This window comes from Hyaena hyaena, unplaced genomic scaffold (assembly GCF_003009895.1).
Source record: "Hyaena hyaena isolate Hyena2069 unplaced genomic scaffold, ASM300989v1 scaffold_169, whole genome shotgun sequence".
Lineage (NCBI taxonomy): Eukaryota > Metazoa > Chordata > Mammalia > Carnivora > Hyaenidae > Hyaena > Hyaena hyaena.
In genome coordinates this window covers 456,249-480,577 of record NW_024080801.1, presented here as the reverse complement: position 1 = coordinate 480,577, position 24,329 = coordinate 456,249, and the positions used below count along the sequence as shown (strand labels likewise).

Genomic DNA, 24,329 nt, shown 5'->3' with positions numbered 1-24,329 from the left:
AAAAAAAAAAAAAAAAAAAAGAAAGAATCACCATCCTCTTTCTAGACTGGAAAAAGCTAAAGCTCAAGGTCAAGGTGGACCGGGTGCTAAGCTGAAAGAGGTGGCATTTGAGCCCCATTCCCTGAAAACCAAAGCCTTCTCTCCATCCACCAGTTCAACCACCTTCCCTTGACAAAGAAGTAGGTGCAGACGCGTGGGACATGGAGCCAGTGTTGACTGAGCCACCATCTCTAGCACGCACACACGCTCGCCACGTCTGACTCAATCAAAAACTCCAGACACGGCCTGGAAACCGAGCGGTGTGTTTTCCGGTCTGCCCCCGAACAATGAATCCCCTCCCTCGGAGAAGTGGGGTTTCATGACTCCTATGAGTCAGGTCGCCGATCGGCTCCAGTACTTTAAACTGAGGACTGGGACTACTTTTTCAAGTGGTCCCCAAATTCATCGCCAAAGGAAAACAAAGCCACTTTCTGCAGCTCGAGCTGCCCGACCTCCAAAACCGAGGGGTGGGTGGAGGGCAGAAGAAGAGAGTTGAGAGTGACTTTTATCGCAAGCACAGTGACTTGCGGGCCTCACATCTATGCTTGAGGAAACCGCGTCCTGCTTCTCTCCATCTGTGCCATCAGAGCCTCTCCGCCCACGGAAACACTGTGTTCAGGTCAGAACGAGGCTCGATAGCCTCACCCCTCCTCTGGCAGACGTTGGCTCGCCAACACCCCTCCGCCCACAGCAACAAGTTAGCGCCTACCTTTCGACTGACGCCCTCCACGGAACCCTCAGAGACCCCCTTGCTCTCCGTGCCCCCCTTCATAAGATGAGACAGCCCGGCCTATTTGAGTTGGAGGGCTTCCCCAAGCTTCCAGGCCAGCCATCCCTCCTGCCGCCCCGTCCCCATGGACCCCCAACAACGGCAGCCATGCTTCTGCTGAAGAAAAGCATGTGTGGGGAAGTGTGACGGTCCTTCACACCCTTAGCCGCTTCGCGCAGCCCCGCACCTGGCCCTGTCGCTCCCCAACCTGGAGCTCATCCCCGGCACCCCCCGCAGGCCGCCCCAGGCCTCTCCCTTCCTGGGTTCCGCCACATCCTGACATAGCCCACTCTCCAGCCATATAGACCACTGTCTACACAGCTCTGTCATCATACGGTCACAGGCCCACGAAGCCTTGCCCTAATCTCCACTTCCAGAAGCCCTTCCACACTGTGGCGCCCTCGGCACACATGCACATGCACGCGTGCAGGCACGTGCACGCACACCCAGACGCGTGCACACCCCGCTCTTTGCCTGCTCTCACCTGAGCCACAATTCCGACCTGCCTTTCAAGAGTTCACGCAGCCCAGCTACCCCAGCGAGCCTTCCCTGACCTGCCCAGCCTGGGACGGAGAAGCCTGTCTCACGATACCCAGCTGGCTTCTCATTTCTCTCCCCACCTACCCTCTGAGTTCTTTGAAAGCTGACTATTAAACCTGGTGTCTAACACCTAATTATACTTGGAAAGCTTCAATGGATGGATACACGCGTACATGGGACGAAGGCGAGAAGAGGGAGGAACGGAGTGGAAGGAAACAAGACGTAAGATGTTACTTTGGGGGGAAAAAACCCATAGAGAACGAGCTCTGTTAGAAGAACTTGTAGCGAATGAAGGTTAATGCGGTCCAGAATGGAGAATGGAAAACCCGGACAACTTCTCCAAGGTTCTCCTTCCTGGACCAAACCAGGAAGGAGACTGCCAGCGGGTAATTCCGAAGGGAAGCCATGCGCTTGGCCTTGAGGCAGGAAGGTGGACGTAACTGACCCCGTTGAAGCTGCAAAAAAAGCCGAGGCCTCTCTGTGGCATCTGTCCCCGGGGGCAGAGCTGCTAAGCCAGCGTGAGTCACAGGAGGTGGGTATTCCCATCCCCCCCAAGTCACTGCCCTCCGAGGGGATCGTACAGATTAGCCCCCCGCCCCCCCTCAGAGGCGATACCCAGAAACCCTGCGTCGTCTCCCCAGGACAATGCTCTGCTTGCCGCCTCACAGCTGTGCCCCAGGTGTGCCTCAGAGGGAGAAAGGACCGCAGAAACAGCTGCAAGGACCCAAGGCCATGATGGCACGGAGAGCCCCCTTGCTGAGCAGAGAGCCGTGCCAGGCAGGGAACAAAGAACCGGGAATCGGAAGGGCTGGATTCAGATGGCAGTGTGGCCAACCAACAAAGCCATCCGTTGAGGGCTCACCAGGTGGGAAGAGATGCACTGATTGCATCGTGCCACGCAAGCCACAGCCCCCACGAAATCTGTGGTATTTTCTCTCTACTTCGGACAATGCCTCGTGAGGATAAGCGATGTCTCAGAAACCCAAGCGGAGGAAGGGTTGGGGCCAGGACTCGAACCCAGGTCTGCCTGGCTTCAAACAGCAGTCTCCCAATAGTTATAACTATGGGCGCCTGGGTGCCTCAGCCATACCGTGGCTTCAGTGATGCCTGACCCTGTGGACCAGAGAAATGCGAAGGAGGCCCCAGCACCTATTAGAAGGTCAATAACAAAGAGGCATGACCATCAGTACGGGAGAAAATCCCAGGTTTCCAGGGCTGGATTTTCGTGAACTCCATTCCAGACCTTTCTATTTGCAGTAAGGAGGTAGGGCTGCGTGGCATGATTGACAATTCTTTGGGGTCAGTAAAAAGCTACAGCAGGGGCGCCTGGGTGGCTCAGTCGGTTGAGCATCCGACTTCGGCTCACGTCATGACCTCATGGTTCATGGGTTCAAGCCCCGCATCGGGCTCTGTGCTGACAGCTCAGAGCCTGGAGCCTGTTTCAGATTCTGTGTCTCCCTCTCTCTCTGACCCTCCCCTGCTCACTATCTCTCTCTCTCTCTCTCTCAGAAATAAATAAAACATTACAAAAAAAAAGCTACAGCAGCAGCTGAAACACAGAATGAAGCATTATCTAGAGTTAGGATTGGCGACCTGCAGCCCATGGGCCAAATTCAGGTCACCTTTCTGCTTATCAAATGAAGTTTTATTCGAATACAGCCACATGGGTCACCTGGGCGGCTCAGTCGGTTGAGCGTCCAACTTCAGCTCAGGTCATGATCTCACGGTTTGTGGGTTCAAGCCCCGGATTCTGTGTCTCTCTCTCTGTCCCTCCCCTGCTTGCACTCTGTCTTGCTCTCTTTCAGAAACAAATAAAAACATTAAAACAAACAGAAAAGAACACAGCCATGGTTTTCTCCCTACAATGGATGAGTTAAGTCATCGAGAAAAAAGCCTAAAATACTTGCATTCCAGCCCTTTATGGAAGAAGGTGGCCGTCTCCTGTCCTGCAGCAAATGTAGCCCCGAAGAGCCTGCCATTCAGTCGCATTTCCAGGCCACCCTGTGGTTCCCAGGTCCCTGAAGCCACCCTGAGTTGTGGCCCCCAGTGTCTCCACTGTTTAAAGCCCTTCAGACAAGACCGTTGTGCCCGGATCAGCTTCCCTCCTGCCTCGCAGTGGAGCTGGGCTAACTGTCCTGTTAGACACGAAGTAACAATCTAATAATCAAGAGTTCCCCAGAAGGAAACTGAGGATCAGGTTTCTGGACCAGAGCTTTATTTTACGTGCAGGAAATGGGCCCTGGGAGGGAATGGAAAGAGAGCTGGTACAGTCCTGTGACCCGGTCCCTGACCAGCACGTGTCCCCATGTCCCGTCCCTCCACCCCTGGGCGACACGCTCCAGGATGTGCGGCCACGTGGGGTTCCCGGACCCCCTTCCCAGCACTGCCTGGGGTGACCATAAAGTCAGACTCCTGCCCCTGCTCCTCCAATACACCCTCTCCCCTCCCCTCCCCCCCCCACATACACTGGGAAGTGGAGCCCAGGGCTCTTCATGGTCAGTCCAAGAACACAATGGTGGGTGTTCTGCGCACCTCGGTCACCATGACCCTGTTTCACCCACCCTGGCAGGTGGCACCTTCCCCTCCTGCTCGTACTTTTTGTCCTTTCTGTCTGGGCAGCTCTGTGAGGTTAGGGAGATCAGGAGCTCCGGCCCCAGAGGACTTGGGCTACTCACACACATTGGTTTCCTGAACCTGAGTCCCTCCTTTGAGTCATGCCTGCCCTGCACACTAGCGATGCCGTATCTCCTTTCATCCAAGCCTCAACCCCTTCATCTGTCAAATGGGGGAATGACCCGCCGCCGGGTCAGTTCGTCAGTGTGAGCAGTAATGCAAGTGCATTGTCAACTGCAAAACCCACTGTTAATATTAGCAGGCAGTGAGTGAACCGGACGCATTTCTGGTTTCCATGTTAAGATTTGGCTGCATCTCGGGGCACCCAGGGGGCTCAGTCGGTTGAGCCTCCGACCCTTGATTTCCGCTCAGGTCGTGATCTCACAGTTTATGACATCAAGCCTGCACTGTCAGTGCAGAACCTGCTTGGGATTCTTTCTCTCCCTCTCCCTCTCCCCCTTCCCCACTCGTTCTCTCCCTCCCCGCCTCAAAATAAATAAATAAACTTTAAAAAAAAAGGATTAGCTGCAACCTAAATCTAACGTGGACTTTAGAACTTGGCGTGGATTTCACAAAAGGAAGGGCCACGAAGTTCTTGTGTTGCAACCAATATAAACAATGGAAAATAAACAGCCGAGAAACATCTCCCCTCCTTCAGTTCTGCAACAATGCCTCATTGTGTCGTGCCACGTGGCCACGTGAGAGGAAGGCTTCTCATCACGAGCCCCTGGGAGTAAGCATGAGGCAGAAAAGATGTCCACAGGGGCGCCCGGGTGGCTTAGTCGGTTAAGCGTCCGACTTTCGCTTAGGTCATGATCTCGCGGTTTGTGGGTTCGAGCCCCGCGTCGGGCTCTGTGCTGACTGCCGGCTCAGAGCCTGGAGCCTGTTTCAGTCTGTGACTCCTCTCTCTCTGACCCTCCCCTGCTCACGCTGTCTCTCTCTCTCTCTCCTAGAAATAAATAAAAATATTAAAAAAAAAAGAATAAAAAGAAAAAACATCCACATCCTGATCCCTGGGACCCACAGACGTGTTAGGTTACACGGCAGAGGGACACTGAGGCCGCAGATGGAGTCAAGGTTGCTGATCGGCTGACTCCAATGTAGGGAGGGTGCCCTGGCTTGCCCAGCTGTGTGTGACCACAGAGCCCCTAGAAGGGACGGAGAGGGTCCCAGGAGGTGTTACTGGAAGAGCATGCAGAGAGCTACAGAACCGCTGCTTTGCAGATGACGGCAGAAGCCACAAGCCAAGAAAAGCGAGCAACGTCTAGAAGCCAGAGGAGTAGCCAAGAAACAGGTCTCCTCCAGGAGGAATGCAGCCCTGCTGACTCCCTGGTTCCAGCCCAGGGCCACCCGAGGAGGAATTCGAACCTGTGGAGCCGCATGGGAATGGATGTGTGCTGTTTTAAGGTGCCGAGTTTGTGAATATCTGTCCCGGCAGCGACAGGAACCCCATGCGGCGTCTGTTCAAACACCTCTGCAGCTGCGTTCTTGAAAAACCTACTTCCAAAGCGCTTTAGGGCAAAGGCGAGGACGGCAACCCCAGTAAACCTCCGTTGGAGACCGCCTCCCCGGCTGGGAAAGCCCTGGGCTGCCCAGTGGCTGCTTGGACATGGTGGTGAGTAACACGCTGCCGTAACCCGACTAAGAAACGTCGGGGAGCGCCCAGGGCGGACCCCAGTCTTCTCCACAGTCAGCAGTGCCGCCCAGACCCCAGAGCCCCAGCCAGTCAACAACTAAGAAGGCTCAGCTCAACATCAGGGGGTCCTTCGGCCACGTCACGCGCGCCTCTGGTGTCAGCTACCACCTAATGGTGACGACTGCCTGTCCACGTAGGGCGGATCACTGACAGACCTGCCGAGCAGCTGAATGAAGGACTCCCCACTCTCTGTGCGCAGAGGGACTGTCTCCAGAGCTCTGGCGGCCCTTCTCGGGGCCTCGCTCGTCGGAAAACAGCAGTCCCAGGGGTGGGGATGGACCTACCACACCCCATCGGGTCCCCATCGGTCCCGGTGGCCGAGACTTGGTGGAATCCTTCCAAGCACCCGAACCATGTCCTGGGGGAGGAGCCGAAGCTGTCCCCCTGGAGGAAGGAGATGGAGGTGTCTGCTGGGAACATCTTGGAATCCAGGTAAAGCTGGAACGCGCCACTTTGGATCAAGTCCGCAAAGCGCCCAATGAGATCCTTGCCAACGAAGGCCTCCTCTGTAAGACATACGATGAGGCAGGAATGTCACACTGTTCTCTGCAAGGCCCGGGGGTGGGGGGGCGGGGGGATGAGCGGGCAGAGCCACCTAGAATTGCCGGGAGCTGCGCCAGCCTCGCTGGACGGCAGTCACAGCAAGGAAATGACAGTGTTTGTACAGCTCCTGCCATGAGAAACGAAAACTGGTATCTCTTTCTGCTACTACTGGCTCATGTTGGAAATGAGGCTGCTGGTATTGACCAGGCCTCACAATATTCCATATCAGACCCATATTCTGAACACAGATACCTCATAAGGAAAAGCATATTCCCGCCTTTAGATGAAAGCACTGTGGATGATTGTAAAATGTTCTTCCTATGGGCCTTGCAGATCCAAGACTTAGATAATAAAGGGGGTTAAGAACACAGGAGTTACAATTGAGCCTGGCCCCGGAACAAAGAGCCTATTTTGGGGTTAAAGGCAGAACACAGCTACTGCATATATCTTTGCTAATTGGTGAAGCATGGGAGTCCCTTCCTCAAGGCCTACATTCCACAAACACCCTGCCTTACACTGGCAGCTGGGATGAGGATAGATAAGAGTAGCTAAAACATAAACCCAGGTGCAAAGACTGACACATTTAGGGCCCCGCATGATAGTTTCCACAAACAAACCAATTCAGAAACATTCATTCTCTTAAGAGCCAAACAGAATGACTCCTAGCTTATCTATATACAATTTAACCTATATGTTATCCTGTTTTTCACTAAGAGCATCCTGTTAATTCCTTGGTTGTAAATTCACTATGACTGGGATAATTCCACAGAATATCAAAAACTTGTTATCGCAAAAGGCCTCCCATTGTAGAAATTCCTTTCTCTGACTTCATGTTGTTGCTGAACCTTTAAATAAAGACCAAAACCGACAGGACAGAGATGCCTGCCTGGGGATCAGAAAGAATCTCGGGGCTCTGTCACTCTCTCTCGCCGACACCGTCCATCCTTCAGGGACCCCCGGACTCTGCCAGAGCCAGCCTCTGACATAGAATGTCCACAGGGAAAGGAGACGCCAGCATTACCTGGTTTCTCATTTTACAGAGGGAGAAACCGAGGCCCGTAGAAAGCAACAGAAGGGCCCAAGTTCACACAGGAGTCAGAAGGACTACTGAGACTTTGGCCCAGGTCTCTGGATCCTGTCACTGCTGCAGCATCACTCTTGATCCTCACTGGTACAAGACCTCGTGTCTTTGGTCACTAATTTAAGGCGCACTAGGTAGATCCAGAGCTGTCTCAACCTTCAGCAAGCCACCACCTCTGAGCCTCGGTCTCCCCATCTGCAAAATGGTGCTGGCCGTGCTTGGTTGGTGAAGATGAGAAGGGAGAATGTGTGTGATGGGGCCACTTGAAGAGAAGCCGGAGCCTCCAGGAGGCTGTGGCTGGTTAGACATTGATGAGGCCTCCGGCTGTGGACTCCTGAGTATTTCCCAGGAAGAAACGGGTGAGCACCCCCTCTGGAGCTGGGACGGGACCCTGCATGCCATGAATGTTTGTGCTATAAAGCCGACCCAAGGCCTGAAAACACAGGCATCGGCGTGGACCCCAGGAATAAGCCTCTCCTCCCTTCGTAGCTCCAAACATACCTGAATCTTCCAGGCTTCTTCCAGAAAAAGATGAAAAGGGACCCCCGACTCCCCCTTATAGCACAGAGCTCTGCCTGCAGCCAGTCCTGACCTTGGGCGTCTGGCCACTGGATGGTGGGTGGGGGGTGAGGGGATGCTCCCCACCCTCTGGTCAATGATGTGGATTCTGTCTACACTGGCTCCCAGCCAGTCACAAAGTCCACTCTGCTCCTCCTTGGGTCCTTTTACTCTCCCAATCTGTCCACACTCCTGCCCCACTTTACACAGTATGATAATGAGTTTAAATAGTGTTACTGGTCTGAGATGCTTTAGAACTACAAGTGTAGAGAACATACAATATAAACCAATACAGACTCTGTTGCCCACCTGCTCTCCCCTTCCTCAGCCCTGTCTCCCCCTTGGGCACACAGAATCAAGGGAAGAATGTAAAAATATCTGCACAAGTACAATCAGGTGACACTATTTAACTGCAGTGAGCCACCGACAGAACATCATTGATTTTTACACACTTTTTAATCATTGGCTCCTCCAAGGGCCAAGTATGCAATACCCTGGCTAGATCCTCCCAAGAAGGGATCACAGGCTCCATCGGCTCCATGTGACAGACAGAGAAACAGAGCCACAGAGAGGCTGCCTCACAAAAAGGCAGACGCACAGGAACACATACCGATGTCACGCAAATCAGGAAGAGAGGCCGGGGGGACATCCTGGAGCCGCAATTTCCACGTGATGTTCACTCCTAAACGCTCCGCAGTCGCACACTCTACCTGCACTGTGGACCCATCGCAGACAGGGACGGAAACAGAGGCCCCAAACATCTTTGCCTACGTGGAGACAGACACCTTTAGTTCAAGAATGCAGAGTCGGGGTCAGCGCAGCAGAGCCCACGCCAGGTGCCAGAACGTGGCTTATGCTACTTCCTTCCATCCTCCCTTCAACCCACCCCAGTGGGCAAGGTGTAGTAACCCCCTTTCCCTCTGAGGACCATGAGGGTCCAGTCACCCCTGCACAAGTCAAACCTGATTCCAGTTCATGCTGGACTTCTTCTCCCTGTTGTATTAGTATATTACTGATTAAAATCTGTGCTGACCACTTTAACTAGTGTCTGGCTTTATTTATCTTTGATAATCCTCAGTGCCTAAAATCATGCCCAGGCGGTAATAGGCATTCAAACATTTGTAGAAAGGAAGGGAGGGAGGGAGGGAGGGAGGGAGGAAGGAAGGAAGGAAGGAAGGAAGGAGAAAAGAAAGAGGAGGAAGGAAGAGGAAGGAAGAAAGGAAGAGAAAGAAAGAAAGAAAGAAAGAAAGAAAGAAAGAAAGAAAGAAAGAAAGAAGAAAAGAAAGAAAGAAAAGAAAGAAAGAAAGAAAGAAAAGAGAAAGAAAGAAAGAAAGAAAGAAAGAAAGAAAGAAAGAAAGAAAGAAAGAAGAAAAGAAAAAGAAGGAAGGAAGAAAAAGAAAGAAAGAAAAAAGAAAGAGAAGGAACGAAGGAAGGAAGGAAGGAGGGAAGAAATGGCAAAATGGCAAAAAGAAGTGGCAAAATGAAAGTCTAAACAGACCTGGGTTTGGATATCCAACTTGGGCAACTCACTTGCCCCCAGGGGGCTGCAGTTAATACACGTAGAAATAAGGGTTACTGATGCCCACTGAGCAGGGCTCGGTAAACATTAGAGATAAGGAAGGCCGCATTTCTAGAATGGTTCCAGGAACACAGCCAGGGCTCAACGATTAACAGATATTTACTGCAACTGCTGTCAAGTAACTTGTTTGAACAAAAAGGGGGCATTGTGTGTTTCTGTTTGGTTTAGAATCCCGGCTCTCTGACTTCAGTTTCCTGAAAACGTACGTTCTCCAAAATTCTTAGCGTGAGGTGTTGAAACGGAGCTGCTCTCTAAGTTAACAAGCTTGAGCAGGACAAGTCAGTTATTTAATTGAGTGACTTGTAAAGACTCCTCTGTGAACACCTGTGAGTTCACACCTCCGAAGCCTTTGCCTATTACATAGCTAACGCCTCTGATGCTCGTTATTTGTGGTGCTATGTCTGTCTGTCCGCTGGCATGGAGGATCTTCCTTCCAGGGAAGGTCCGTAATGCCTCCTAGCAGGCTTGTTAGAGACGCGTCCGGCACGGTGGTTCAGGGAGCGCATCCTGGCGCCTGTCTTCCTGCACCCCGTTCCGGGATCTTCCTGCACAGGTGCTAGTGCTACTACCTGGGCGGTCACAGCTCCGTCCCCAGGTCGTCTGCCTGGCTCCACCAAGCCAGCTCTGGCCTCTGGACAATGACGTCAGCCCTCCAGGCCTCCTCCCCCTCATCCACACGATGGGAATAAGAATAGGGTCCCCGTGCACGTAACGAGTGCTCAGCACACCTTTGGTTTGACCCCTTTCTGTAGAAAGAATGGCCAGTGACAGTGTGGATCCCAACTCTGTCCCTGTGTAATTAGCCAAAGCGCTTTCCCCTCGTGAACCTCGGTTTGCCTCCGGGTAAAATGGGATGAGAGCGGAACCCCGGGCCCACGTGAGCCCTGAGACCCCCTGACACGGTGACCCTGAGCCCTGCCCGAGCCCCCACTTCGTGTGGAAGTTAAGGAGCACACACCTGGATCTGACAGAAGCCACGGGCCGCGAGCTCGTCTGATACGAAGACCCGGAAAGCCAGCAGCGAGGCCGCGTCGTCAGCGTCACAGCCCGTGCCAGGTGGGAGCCGGATCAGGACGCGGGCCCGGGCCTGAAGGGTGTGCCACGGCTGGGGCCCTGCGGGCGAGCGCCAGAGGTCAGCAGGCGCCGGCAACAGACCCCTGGGATTCTTTCCTCGTCTTAGGTTCCTCCTCTGCCAAAGGAGCCCTCGCGCCTTCAGCTTGGGACACGCGAGCGCTACCGTGTTGTGTGGACATCCTCAGCATCGGTACCCTTCCTGGCTCAATGGCTTGTCCTCGAAATTACGTAGCACCCTCCCAGCAAGCTCTGTCCGGCCCCGGCCTCTAAGCCAAGCTGCCTCATGTTCTGGGGGGCCTGGACATTCTCCTTGGAAAAGGTGCCACATCATTTTGCCTTCAAACAGGGCCACTATGTACAATTTTGCCAATTAAGAGGAGACACCACAGACTAGATGAGAGACATACTCTGAGGTTGTTCAGGGCGCAACCTGCACAGTCATACACAGCGGCCCCGCACTTACCCTTGAGAGCTCAAGGCTCAGGCCCCTCTTCTGCCAAGTGCCTTGCTCTAGATCCAGTCTTGACAAGCCTGGTCTTAATTTAGGCCCAGGCCACTTGGTCACAGTCAGGGGGACAGACTGCTTATTTGTCCAAATCATACTGACCTTGTTATGGATAACATTTTCTATCCCAGAATGCTTTGCCAGATATACTGTCTTTTGACACTCTGCCAGCCACTCGGAACTTGGGACTCGGGCCAGTCCCAGGATCTGGGTCTCTCTCTCAGACACCACCCCATTGCCCCAGGGGGACCCAGTGCCCGGTCCCAGCATCTGCCCCTGCCTTACCAGGCCGCAACTGTGGCCAGCCTTAGCCACGGCGGATGCGGTCAGAGCTCAGTGCTGCCTCGCAGCTGAGTGGGGGTGCAAACAGGCCCAGTGGGAGAGCAGGGACAAGGGGCTCTGGCCATGTTCAAACAGGGCCCGGGCACACCGTGACCACGGCTGGTGCCCCCCAGGCATTAGCCGCGGGGCCCCAGATGGACCCGGGAGCCAGGCCAGTGAGGCAGTGTCACCGTCAGAGTGCAAACGGCTCTGAGCGTGTCCGCACCGTAGTGACCAACAAGGCCATTGGCACCCCTACCTCCGGACACACTGCTGCACCCAACACCCCAGGAAAGCCCGAAACGGTGACCTCCCAAAGAGCAGATCGTCCCAGAGAAGCCCGAAATAAAGCTTAACCCTCGGGTTCTGGGAAACACAGCCACTCCTTCTAAGAGAAAATGCTGGGGCGCCTGGGGCCTCCGTCGGTTGGACGTCTGACTTCAGCTCAGGTCAGGACCTCGCGGTTCCTGAGTTCGAGCCCCTCGTCGGGCTCTCAGCTGACAGCCTGTCAGCAGTGAGCCCGCTCTGGATCCTCTGCCGCCCCGTCTCTGCCCCTCTCCCGCTTGCGCTCTCCCAAAAATTAGTAACTATTTTTGTAATTAAGAAAAAAAAAAAAAAAACGCTTTATTGGGCCCTGTCTCCTGTGCCTGATGCCGCCTGGCTCACCGTGGAAATGCTGCCCTCGGGCGGGGAACAAGCAGGTGCTCAGCACTGAGCCCCGAGAGAAAGCAGGGTGCGGGGCAGACACTCACGCTGGCAGGCGTGGGGCTGGGGCGGCGGTGACAGCCAGCGCCCCTCGTCGAGGCCGCAGAGCAGCGGCGCGGGCAGGAAGGCATTCCGGGAGCCCGTGCGGCACAGCAGCCGACAGCGCTGGACGGCGGCCGCCCCGGGGCCCGCTGGCTCGCACAGGACCGCGCCACCAGCCACGCCCGACGAGCCGAACGGCAGCGGGCACTGGGGACCTAGAAGGAGAGACGGCCGCTGTGGGCACTACCGCACGGGGCGGGGGGCTGATTGCTCCCCTTCCCCAGCCTCCACCCCCCCGGGCGTCCCTCCCTCCCCCCGTCCCCGCAGGTGAGCCCACCTTCCCTGCTTTCACAGACTCCTGCGCGGCCCACTCACATCTCCGTGTCCAGCCTGGGTCCCCACGGCTCCTTCCCAGCTGGAAGTCCAGTCGCCAACGGGCCTTCTCCCCCCGCCCCCCCAGAGCCAGCACATGCCACCTCCTCGCCTGCGCGGCAGGTCCCCCAGCTTCACGACCCCGGCTGTCCCAAGCCAGACGTGTGGCAGCCAGTCCCATCCCCTCTGCCCCAAACCAGCGAGGGCTACAGATGACCCCATCCGACTTTTCTTTCATCTCCGTGCACTTCCTTCCTCTGGGGTCGGCCACCCGTTCCCAAACTGCTACCGGCACCAGGGTCCTCGCCTCGCAGATCAGACAACAGATCCAGTCCCCACTGTCAGCACGGGAGCTGCAGCGAAGCTGGACACGGCTCTCAACTGCCCTCAGGGCCCCTGGCCCACCGTTCCCTCTCCCCTCCTCCCCTCCTCCCCACTCCCCTTCCCCCTCCCCGTCTCCCATCCCCTCTCCCCTCTCCCCCTCCCCTCCCTTCCTCTCCTCTCATCCCCTCCTGCCCCTCTACCTTCGCAGGTCTCTCGTGAACGCCCCGTGCCCTTCCCTCTGTCTGCCCAGCTGCCTAGAGAATTCCTTTGTTCCATCCTCCACCACCATCAGCTCACCATCTCCTGCCTTCTACACCTTCTGTGCTTCCTCAGGGCGGACTTAGCGAGCTCTGAGGCCGCCTGGCGTGCACCTCCTTACTGTCGCTCATTCAAGACGCACCCTCTGCACCCCGGCCTCCCCACTGCACCGAGCCACGGGAGGAAGGAGAGTGCCCCTGCTCTGTTCTCCCAGAACACAAGCCCCAGGAATGTGTGTTAAGCAAGTGGGTGAACGAGTAAATGAAAGAACAGACACACTCAGAAGGACAATTCCCTACCCGACTAGAGTTCATCATCTGACTCCTGGGCACAGCGTTGCTGCCTGTGTGTGTCTGGTTTTAAAATCTGCAATCCCTGGGGGTGTCTGGGGGCTCAGTCGGTCAAGCGTCTGACTTCGGCTCAGGTCATGATCTCATGGTTTGTGAGTTTGAGCCCCGCATCAGGATCTGTGCTGTCAGCGCTGAGCCTGCTTCGGATCCTCCATCCTCCCCTCCTCCCCTTTCTCCCCTCCCCTTCCTCCCCCCCCCCACCCACTCCCCTGCACATGCCCTTGTGCTTGCTCTCTCTCAAAAATAAACAGTAAAAAACATTTATAATCTGTAATCCACATGTGATTCAAGGGTACATGGGGGCCTCAAAGATGGAGAATAACCCACTTTGACCTCTAGGATGCAGCCCGGACATCATTCTAATACCAGCAATGTCCTCTGGCCGAGGTTTTGCAGTCATCAGCAATGGGGGTGTCGAGCCAGCTCTCACCAAGGGCCATGTGGCTGTGGGGAAGGGGAGAGGGAGCCTGGGCCCTGGGGAGCCAGCCTGCCTGGCTCTGAACCCTGGCTCAACCATTTACCCGCTGAGCGCCCGAACTCAACGCAATTAACTTCTCTGTGACTCAATTTTCTCACCCACAAAATGGTGAGGACGGCAAGATAGCCTACCTCCTAAGGATGGTGTGAATCAAGATGAATTAAGGGACATAAAGAGCTTAGAGGAGCTGCTGGCACATGAAAAACAGTCATTAATGTGAGTCCTCATTATGAGGATGATGATTATTAACGACAAGAAGCACACATCACGGCCTGCACTGGGCATTTTAGGATGTGAACTAACCCTTCCGGAGCAAGGAAGCAGCGGTCAGCGCACTAAAGGCTGAGCTTCCTACACCCTTGAGAGCTGACGTCTGCCATGCATTTTAGAGCTTGGGAGCCCTGTCATAATCGATATTTAATTATACCTTATGCCAAATAAGCCTATGAAGTTGGCAGCCGTGGTATCTTCATCCTCCTCTGATAGATGAAGAAATGGAAGTTTGAGGAGTTAGAGACACAGAGCCAGGACTTGAGCACAGGCCCTGCGAAGCTAACCGCTACCCCCAGCAGGCAAGGGCCACACTTCCCCTGAATGTGTATTCATTTTGAGAGAGACAGAGAGAGAGCACGAGAGCAGAAGGGGCAGAGAGAGAGGGAGATGCAGAATCTGAGGCAGGCTCCAGGCTCTGAGCTGTCAGCACAGAGCCCAACGCGGGGCTCGAACCCACGGACCATGAGATCAGGACCTGAGCCGAAGTCGGACGCTGAACTGAGTGAGCCCCGCAGGCACCACCACTGCCTGGTGCTGTTCAGAGATGGGAACACACCCCCCTCCTTGCCCCCTGGCCACCGGCATGTCCTTTACAGAGCCCTCCACGCTGGGTTTTGCCTACGGATAGCTCCAAGGCCCTGGCTCTATTCTGGCTTAGGCAGAGGCCATTTCAGAGGTGGGGACATGGGGGCTCCAAGGGACCAAGTGGCCTTCCCCGGGTCACACGCCAGCGAGCAGAGCGGAAACCGGAGCCCGCCTGCACCCCACCCAACCTTGCTCACACACCCCTCTCGTAGACCACGTGTCACTGCTGCCCTGACTGCCTCCCATGAGCCAGCCTCATCCTCACTGCGACTCTGGGAGGCACCACTGTCACACCCTCATCCCACAGGAGAGGACCCTAAAGCATGGGGGACCTTAACCTTAACCTGACTGTGCTCAGTCCTTGGGGAGCCAGGCATGGCCCCCGAAACCAGGCTCCGAGCCACCAGGTGGCGAAGCTCACAGAGACTATTTGAATTCACCCTAACAACGACTCAAGAAACTGCTACAGCTCTCCCCGTCCATTTCACAGACTGGGAAACTGAGGCTCAGAGAGGTTAAGGGACTAGCCCGAGGTCCCCCAGCAAGGGGGTGGAAGAGCTGACACCCAGTCCATCTGGCTTCCCGCATCTGAGTTTCCTTGAGCACGCTCTGCCGTGCTTCAGGAGGAAGGGCCTTTACTGCTAACGCTGGCTGCCTCGCTTGCTAGCTGTGTGGCTTCGCATGTGTTCAGGGATGTCCGTGAGCCCCGGTTTTGCCATCCATAATATGGGGAGATGGGACTGTCCTTTGCATTTATCGGCATGGTTGGAAGGCAAAAACAAACTAAGGGATGTGAAAAGGCCACTCTCAGTGGGTAAACCTCTGCACCTGTGAGCTGTTGCCATGGAATCTTGCAGGCCCGTGATGAACAAGGTCTTCCCAAACCTGACAAGAGCTGTGCTTCCAGACCTATTCCTGAGGGAGACCCATCGGTCAGGTTCCGAGGTCCCAGGCAGCAAGGGCCACTGCTAGATGCCAACTGTCTTCACGGAATCTAAGGCTGACTCTGTATTTCTGCCCGAAGCTCATGGCAAGGAGCCCCACCTGTAAATGCCCATGGGGCACATGCCACGTTTCCTGCATGGTGGTAGCTGCCAAGGCCCACGGCCATGAGCGTGCCAGGGTCCTGCCTTGGAGCGGGCGCTGGACAGAGGGGCAAACCGGGGCTTGGGAGGAAATGCATGGCGTGAAAGGCACGGGCACAGCATAGAGGGGCACTAGACACCGGTAAAGAGAAGAAAGGGGTACGCTCTTCCTTCCCCCCTTCCTTTACAGGCTCCCCCTGTCTCTTTACAAATAAAAATATAAACTTACAAATACACACAAATCCATTCCTTTTATGTGTATAAACCACCAGGCCTAACTGAACGTGTCTGCAGTTCCAAAATGCTGCTTACAGACACAGAGTTTTAAAATAAAGCAGGGGCGCCTGGGCGGCTCAGTCGGTTAAGCGTCCAACTCTTGATTTCAGCTCAGGTCATGATCTCGCAGTTTCATGGGTTCGAGCCCCGCGTCGGGCTCTGTGCGCTGACCACACGGAGCCTGCTTGGGATTCTCCGTCTCTCTCCATCTCTCTCTGCCCCTTCCCTCGCTCATTCTCTCTCATTCTCTCTTCTCTCTCTCCCCCTCTCAAAATAAATAATTAAAAAATAAATAAAATGAAATAAGGCAAAAAGACAATAAGGACAGCAAAATAAAGGCAACCACAACGAAATCAGAATCATGTAATGTGAGATTTCTCCATCCCACCAGACTCAATGCCCTAATTTGCAATAAAAATTTTGCAACATCATCCTTTACTGTCCTGAAAGGGAATTCACAGATAGCCTAACCTACTTGCTTACATAAATTTAAAAATGACTCTAATGTCCTGTGACTTGAGTACACAAGAGAAAGAAAAGGTAGGGAATTGATAATCAAGTAATGTGTTTTGATACGTAACCGTGTATTTCAATATTCTAATACACAGCTATATGACACATATTTCAATATTTGATACCCAAACAATTTTTTAAACTAGAAATAAAAATAAAAATAAATACATCGACCCCTCCACACATTTCTGAAGCCTCCCAGCTGGGACGGACCCACTCCTCTGAGATCCTACCATCAGACGCCCTTCCTTTCCCATCCGGGGGTGGGGAGACCGAGGCCCAGACCCCCCAGCAGGCCAGCACCCCAGCTTCTGAGCCGCTGGCCCTGGAGAGCCCCCCACAGACCTTCCTTGACTTCGGCTCCAGGGCTGAGCACTTTTACGAAGCAGACACAAGTTTCGGCATCGTGAGAATCCACCGGAACCACAGCCCTCCAGCCCCTCCCCACCTCCCCCCCAACCCCGATCCCCAAGCTCCAGTGCCTCGAGGATCCTTCCCGGCCTGGGTAAAGGAAGAGACGAGCGGCACCCCCACCAGCCGGCCCGGGGCGGCCCCCCGGGGGCCCCAGCTTACTCTCGCAGGCTGGCTGGCTCCCGGCCACGCGGGTCCCGGGCACCTCCTCGCCCGTGTCCAGGACACACCAGCAGCTGCCCTGGGCCGGGTCGCACTGCACTGGGGCGAACCCTCCGTCCTCTGCCCTGCAGGCTGGGGCGTAGCCAGAGCTGGCTCTCCTGGGGAAGACTCCACTCGAGAGCACTTCGCAGAGGCTCGGGCCTGGACACAAAAACAAGCCAAATGGGCCCTCGGCCCACAGAGCTGCCACCACGCCCTGCCACCTGTCACGCCCACCTGCAGGGCCCTCCAGGGTCTGGGGTGCGGGACCAGGACAGGCCAAAGACTGGGCCTTGCCCAAATCCATACTCCCCACACACACACACGTACACGCGCGTGCGCGCACACACATGCACACACACGTGCATGCACACATGCACACGTACACGCACGCACGCACTACCTGCCCTCGAGAAACTTCGCATCTTGAAGGGGATTTAGCGAGTGCAGTAGGGTTAGGGTTGACAGTGATGGGGGCCACAGGCCGCATGCATGGCTGTTTGGGACCCGCAGAAAGGCACTGCGCTCAGCTCTGGAAGGAAGGCCGCGAAGGGGCCCCGGAGGGGCTGACACGCGATCCGTGTAGGGATTGCGGGGGAGGGGACAAGCAGTGCGGGTGGCTGAACCAGAACACGTGAAGGCCCAGAGGGAAGGCAGCGTTCACCTTCTGGAAAAGTCTGGCTGGAGTTTACAACACCCGGGGCCTGAGCGCGAGAGAGGAAGGAACCAGAGAAGCAAAGGAAGGTGCAGGAGGCAGATGCGCAGGGGCCGATGAGCCGCGGGGAGGACCCCAGGCCCTGAGGAGCCCGGGGGAGGCAGAGCGCATCTGCACTTCGGGGATATCATGGTGACTTCCGCAGGGAATCATGGTGCAGGGAGGAGGGGTTGGGGGTGGTGAGGGGTGAGAGTGCAGGTTTGTGCTTCCTGGTTACAAAGCCCAGCCCACTCCCTCCACGTGTGTCTTTCTCAAGAACCCATGGAAGGGAGGGCATATAGTCCCCATTTTACAGATGAGGAAACTGAGGCCTAGGGAGGGTAGAGGCTCCCCCAGCCCCATAAGCAGCAGATCGGGGACCTGTACCCAGTGCTCCGGGCGGGGGTGGGGCAGGGGGAGGCGCAGCTACTCACACGGGGTACTGCTGTTGGTGCCCGGAGGCGTGACCGCTCCAGAGGCTGGGTCCACACACCAGGGGCCGGCCTCTGACTCCTGCAGCCTGGAAAACTCTCCTGTCTGAGACAAGGCCGAGCTCGTGTCACCCCACGGAAGACACTTTTGCAGCCCACGGGTTGGCGGGCACGTGTCCAGAATGTCCCTTTCCAAAACCACTGGGGATGGTTTCACGGAACAGAGAGAGGAGAGGTGGAGAAGACCCTTTACATCCGCTCTTTGAACTGATGGGTACCATCACCCCAGGAGGCCAGCCCACAGTACTTGCGTCCTAGGGTGGGGGAAACTGAGGCTCAGAGAAGGGACACGACAGAGCAGCATAGAGAATGGCAGAGCCAGGCCGGGTCTAAACCCATCCGGCCCCAAAGCCCAGCCGCCATCCTGAACCAAGGTCCCCCCAGTTCCAGAAATGATTTTCAACAAGCGTCCCTGGGAGAAAGGGAACCTTTAGCGTCTGTCACAGAGATTAAAGGAATCCATAGGAGGCAGCTACCCGGACCTTATGTGGCCGGCCCATCTCTCCCAGACTGCCCTGGGACCACCTGGGAAGCACTGAGCAAGGCCAGGGAAGCCTCAGTTTCCCCACTGGAAAAAAAAGAGGCAGGACTAGATTGATGTTTGCACACACTCCTTCTAGGAACTCGTGACTGTAGAAAGTGTTATGTCTCCCGCGTCTGTAACAGAAAATCCTAAGGAGAAGCAGGGGTGCGGCAGGAAACCAGGGGCCCGGCGCTCCTGGCTCATGCTGTTTCCCTGAGCTGCTGCTGGCTGCTCTCATGTCACGCTCTGCTGCGCCTTGTTCGCAGGCCAGAAGTGACAGTAATAACACCCGACGTTCACGGGAACATAACCCCGAGGGCCTCCCTGTGCTAATCGCCCCCATGCTCAGGAGTGGGGAATCCCTAGGAGGCAGGGACCCTGCTGTCCCCACTCTCTGTCCCCAGAGAGACCCAGAGAAATCAGGTGATGCGCCCCTCGTTGCATGGCTTGTGAGCTCTACAGGTAAGACACAAAGCCAAGTGGAAGTTCTGAGAAAACGTTAGGCGATAAAGGCTTAAAACTGAGGGGCGCCCAGGTTAAGCGTCAGACTTCGGCTCAGGTCCTGATCTCACTGCTCATGTGTTCGAGCCCCGCGTCGGGCTCTGTGCTGACAGCTCAGAGCCTGGAGCTGCTTCAGATTCTGTGTCTCCCTCTCTCTCTGACCCTCCCCTATTTGCGCACGCTCTCTCTCTCTCAAAAAAAATAAACATTTTTTTTAAAACGGCTTAAAAATTAGAACATTCTAGTCATCAACTTAACCTTTCCTAGGGAGTTAGGTCAAAGGCACAGCCGTCCAGTTTGGGCTGTGGAAGGCGTGGGTCCCGATCCCTCGCGCTGGGGGCCTCCACAGGGTGTGGGCGGGAGATCACCTGCTCTGAGCCTGCTCAGAATCACTATTCCCTCCGTCAGAAGCTGCGGTCTCCTGCTAGCCAAGACAATAAGCTTAAGAGGCCAATTTCTCTATGAAAATCAGAAGTAACTGGGGTCCGTGTCCACCGTACCAAACAGCAGCAACAATAAAGAGTAATAATAAAGAGTAATCACTTTTGCTCAGTGATTCATAGTCTGACTTCTGCATGGCTGATTTCATCTGCCCTTCAGAAACTTCTGGGGCCTGAGCAGAGATCGCCATCACTCAACACGTAAGTGGTTAAGACTCCAGCAAGAATCCTTCCTTTGGGGGCTTTTTACATCCATTCTACAACCATCCAGCCGTGTAAAGCTGGTAATATTCTAATGCCTCCCATTTACATGCAGAAGCAGATACGGCGGCCGTACATGGTGACCATGACTTCTGGGAAAGTATGCCACCAACTCCCTATGTGCAGATTATTTTGCAAAGAGCTCTCATGGAAGATACTCCTTGGGGCCTCCAAGCAATCCTAGCACAAGGCAGGATCAAAGTGTGGCCCAGTCCCAGGATAAAATAAAGCAAACTGGAGCACAGAGAAGGTAAGTGAATTGCCCAGGGTCACACAGCCAGGGTCTGTCAGGGTAAAGACAAAAACCCAGGCTTAGAACGACCTATGAGTTTTTAACTAAAACAAGTGTACTGAACACTAGAAAAATCATCCTCGGTGTCTGGGGGAATGTTCCGGCCCCCCCTCAAACCCTCCCTGTGCTCCTGGAGCCTTACCTCTAGGCAGGTGGGGACGAACAGGTCTCTTGGAGATGGCTTTCCCTGGGACCCAGCCTGTTTCCAGCTGGAAAGCAGCCCAGTGGCCCGAGCTGCCTCACAGGTGGTGGGACCTGAGGGAGAGGAGGGGAATCTTAACAGACCGGCCGTGGGTGCCCGGGGAGGGTGGGGAGCCCCAATGGGCCTGGGGTGTCAGAGGTTTGAGCCGGGGTAGGTGGAGGTGCCCTGCACAGACAGATGGAGGTTCAGAGGAGGAGGCCACGATTCAGGGGCAGAGACCCATGCAGGGCGAGGCTGGCCTGTTGGGCAAGTGTGAGACAGTTGTCAAAACTGCAAAAGGGGATGAAAAGGCCCTGGGGGCAGGCATGAGGAAGGGGACCCTGGGCTCTTTCGCCATCGCGGGTGATTCTCTGCACCTAGGAAGCCAGGTGCACAGATCAGGATGGGCCAAGATCATGGGAATCTTCTGGGCTTGGGAATGCGGGAAAGCCCGGCCTGGCTGCCCTGGGTGGGTGGCCTGAGGGCACCGGGGTGCTGACTCACGAGCCTCCCCCAAGGTGGGGTGACAACAGCGGGCATGGCCAGCCTAGAAAAAATACAATGGCAGCTATACGCAGGGTCAGGCGGGACAGTTCCTCAGCTTCACTTACACCGGGGGGTCAGTGGGGAGCGAGCAGCCAGCGAGGCAGGGACATATTCTCCTGTCTGGTCCACACACCAGCAGTACCCTGGGGAAGAGCACAGGTCAGAGGTTCAGGACGTGCACCGATGGGCGGGGGGCCTGCTCCCAGGGTCTCACACAAAACTCTCTTCTGTGCACCCACAGCAGTGCCTGCACATCCTCCACACAATCACTCGCCCCCAATCCGCCCAGCAACCACGCACTTGACCTTCAGGATGGCAAGGCACAACTCCCACAGATGGGAAAAACCAAAGTCCAGAGGAACTAAGGCGTTTGTCACCAGCTGCCAGAAGGGCCTGGAGTCCAGCTCACTGGCCCCAGGGCCAAGCCCTTTCCTCTAAATGAATAGGAGGATGTCACCCAGTCCCCTCCCCCGGGGTGTCCATGCCCACTCTCCAGTCCTGGCCCCCTTCCCCAGGGTGTCCGTCCCCACTCACCAGTCCCGGCGTGACACTGCACAGGCTCCCAACGCCCCCATGCATCGCACTGGGGCACGTAAGGGCCGGGCCGCGGGACAGCAGACGCTCGTGAGGAATCCTCACCCTGGAGGAAGCCACGTCGTTGGTAGAAGTCAAGGGCTGGAGTCAGGAGAGAGGAGAGTGGAGAGGTGAGCCTCCACCCTGGAAAAGACTCGACGAGCCCCACACGCATTCTTGTTCCAGCATAAGGAGGCCGCCTTCCTGACGCGACAAACAGTGCCTCCCAAAATATGACAGCGGCTCCTTAAACAGGGGAGACGCACTCACCAGGTTGCCCTGCAAAAATAAGAATGTAGGGGTGCCTGGGTGGCTCAGTTGGTGAGGCATCTGACTCTTGATTTCGGCTCAGGTCATGGTCTCATGCGTTCGCGAGATCGAGCCCTGGGACGGGCTCTGCATGCCAGAGGCAGAGTGTATTTAAGAGCGCTCACTCGCTCTCACTGGCTCTCTCAAAAATAAATAAATAAATAGATAAATAAATAAATAAATAAATAAAGTAGGCTGTGGTTTGAAGCGATCTCTGCTGCCCTCTTTCAAATCACTTTCATATGGAGTCGATGAGGTAGGCGACGTGTCCTCTGGCCCATGAGACAGCAGAGCCATAGACAGCATTTATGCGACATTTCCTACATGCCAGGCACAATCCGAATGTAGGCTCCAGTTAATGGGTCCTCACAGCAACCACATCACCCCGGCTGCCCGAGACAGAACTGAGGCACAGGTGTGTTTATGCACCTCCCTCAACCTAGTGGCCAGGAAGGGGACGGAGCGGCTCTGAACGCAAGAAGTCAGGCGGTGACCCCATGCTCTTACAGTCGCTGCTCTAGCCCCTTAAAGGCTTTGTTCCGCACGAACTCGGATCTGGTCTCCCAGCAGCCCAGCTCGTCTGTGCTCTTACCCCAGGGTGTGGGGTGGGCTCAGGGGAGGGCAGGCCAGTGACTCACAGACGCTCACCTCGCCATCAGGCTGTCTCCATCCTCCCTGCTCGGCGTCCCCTGCCCTGCCTGGCTGTCCCTCACCGCGCTCTCCACTACTGGCATTCTAGACGTCATGTGTGTCTTAAGCCCGTTAGTGCAAGGATTTGTGCTTATTTGGGGCGTAGGGCTGTGTCTGCCTCATAGGAAACTCTCAAGACATATTTGTTGAAACTCAGGCAACAGCAGGAGCTGGCAAGGATGCGGAGAAAGGGGAGCCTTCTGCACAGCTGGTGGGAGTGCAGACCGGTGCAGCCGCTCTGGAGAACAGTACGGAGGCTCCTCAGGAAACTAAAAGTAGAACTATCCTATGACCCAGTAGCTGCCCTACTAGGTACGTATCCAAAGGATGCAAGAGTGCTGATTTGTAGGGACACAGGCACCCCAATGTTTACAGCAGCACTATCGACAAGAGCCAAAGTATGGAAACAGCCCAAATGTGCACTGACTGAAGAATGGATAAAGAAGATGTGTGTATACACACACACACACACACATACACACACACATACACACACGATGGATTACTACTCAGCATTCAAAAAGAATGAAATCTGGCCATTTGCAACAATGTGGATGGAACTGGAGTGTATTGTGCTAAGGGAAATAAGTCAATCAGAGAGAAAAACAAGTATGATTTCGCTCGTGGGTGGAATTTAAGAAACAAAACAGATGAACATAGGGGAAGGGAAGGAGAAATAAAATAGAGAGAAGGAGGCAAACCAGATGAGATTCTTAAATACAGAGACCAAACAGAGCTGCTGCGGGGGAGGACGGGCTAAGTGGGGGATGGGCAGTAAGGACACTGGTGGGGACGAGCACTGGGAGTTACTGTAAGAGATGAATCACTGGGTTCTACTCCTGAAGCCACTATTACACTGTATGTGAACTAACTTTAAAAAAGAAAGAAATATTTGTTGTGTGGAAAAGAAAAAAGAAAACAAGGCAGGTATGGGAAGGGGTGGGAGGGCGAGGGGGGAGAAGGGGGGTGGCGGGTGAGACGTATGCCCGCTGGCCCTGGCCTCACGGCTCCCCCTCCCCAGTGCGATTTGTCCCCAGCGCCACCTCCCTCCTGAGCAGCCCGGAACTGTCCCCACACCCTTTCTCACGGCCACCTCCTCCCCATTCCTGCTGGCGGGGTGCGGGGGTGTGGGTCACATAGGTCACCTGCTCCTCTCAGAGATGGGCTCACAGCTCACCAGGGGGACCCCAGCAGCCCACAGTCAGATCCTCTCAGGAGGCCAGGACCCCAGAAAGCAGCCTGGTGGGTGTGATGGGGCTCATGAGTCCAATGAGCCTTTGCCTAAATCCCCGCGGCCCCTCCTGGTTATCATGAGTGATCTTAGGGGTCGTAAGCTCCCCAACCTCTTTGAGCCTCAGTTTCCCAATTGATGGAATGGCTCTGATACTTTGCCAGCAGGGTAAGCATGACATTTATATCATGAGAGCCTGAGCACCAAGCTCACGCCAAGAGCGTCTGGGTGAAGGACTCCTGCGTCCCCTCCCCTCCTTGGGCCTGAGGACACTGCTGCCATGTCCTGCTGGCCCAAGACACTCTGTGACCCTTCCTCTCTTTCTGTCCTGGGCTTTCAATCCCCGGGCCGCCCAGGACAGGAGCGCTACAACACGCATAGCCTCCTCTCCTCAACAAGCGTGCGG

At 55.3% G+C, this 24,329-nt stretch overlaps 1 protein-coding gene across 1 annotated transcript in view; it reads right to left on the bottom strand.

The window, feature by feature from the left end:
• The window catches only part of TG (thyroglobulin), a 254,014-nt gene that overhangs the window by 203,451 nt on the left and 26,234 nt on the right, over nucleotides 1-24,329 (bottom strand). The window contains exons 12-20 of the mRNA XM_039240195.1: nucleotides 21,655-21,795; nucleotides 21,186-21,263; nucleotides 20,536-20,648; nucleotides 18,320-18,422; nucleotides 17,153-17,353; nucleotides 12,071-12,280; nucleotides 10,377-10,531; nucleotides 8,450-8,606; nucleotides 5,942-6,163 (exon numbers count right to left, since the gene is read on the bottom strand). Of these exons, the coding sequence (XP_039096126.1) occupies nucleotides 5,942-6,163; nucleotides 8,450-8,606; nucleotides 10,377-10,531; nucleotides 12,071-12,280; nucleotides 17,153-17,353; nucleotides 18,320-18,422; nucleotides 20,536-20,648; nucleotides 21,186-21,263; nucleotides 21,655-21,795 (1,380 nt within the window). The remainder of the gene's footprint in view (nucleotides 1-5,941; nucleotides 6,164-8,449; nucleotides 8,607-10,376; nucleotides 10,532-12,070; nucleotides 12,281-17,152; nucleotides 17,354-18,319; nucleotides 18,423-20,535; nucleotides 20,649-21,185; nucleotides 21,264-21,654; nucleotides 21,796-24,329) is intronic.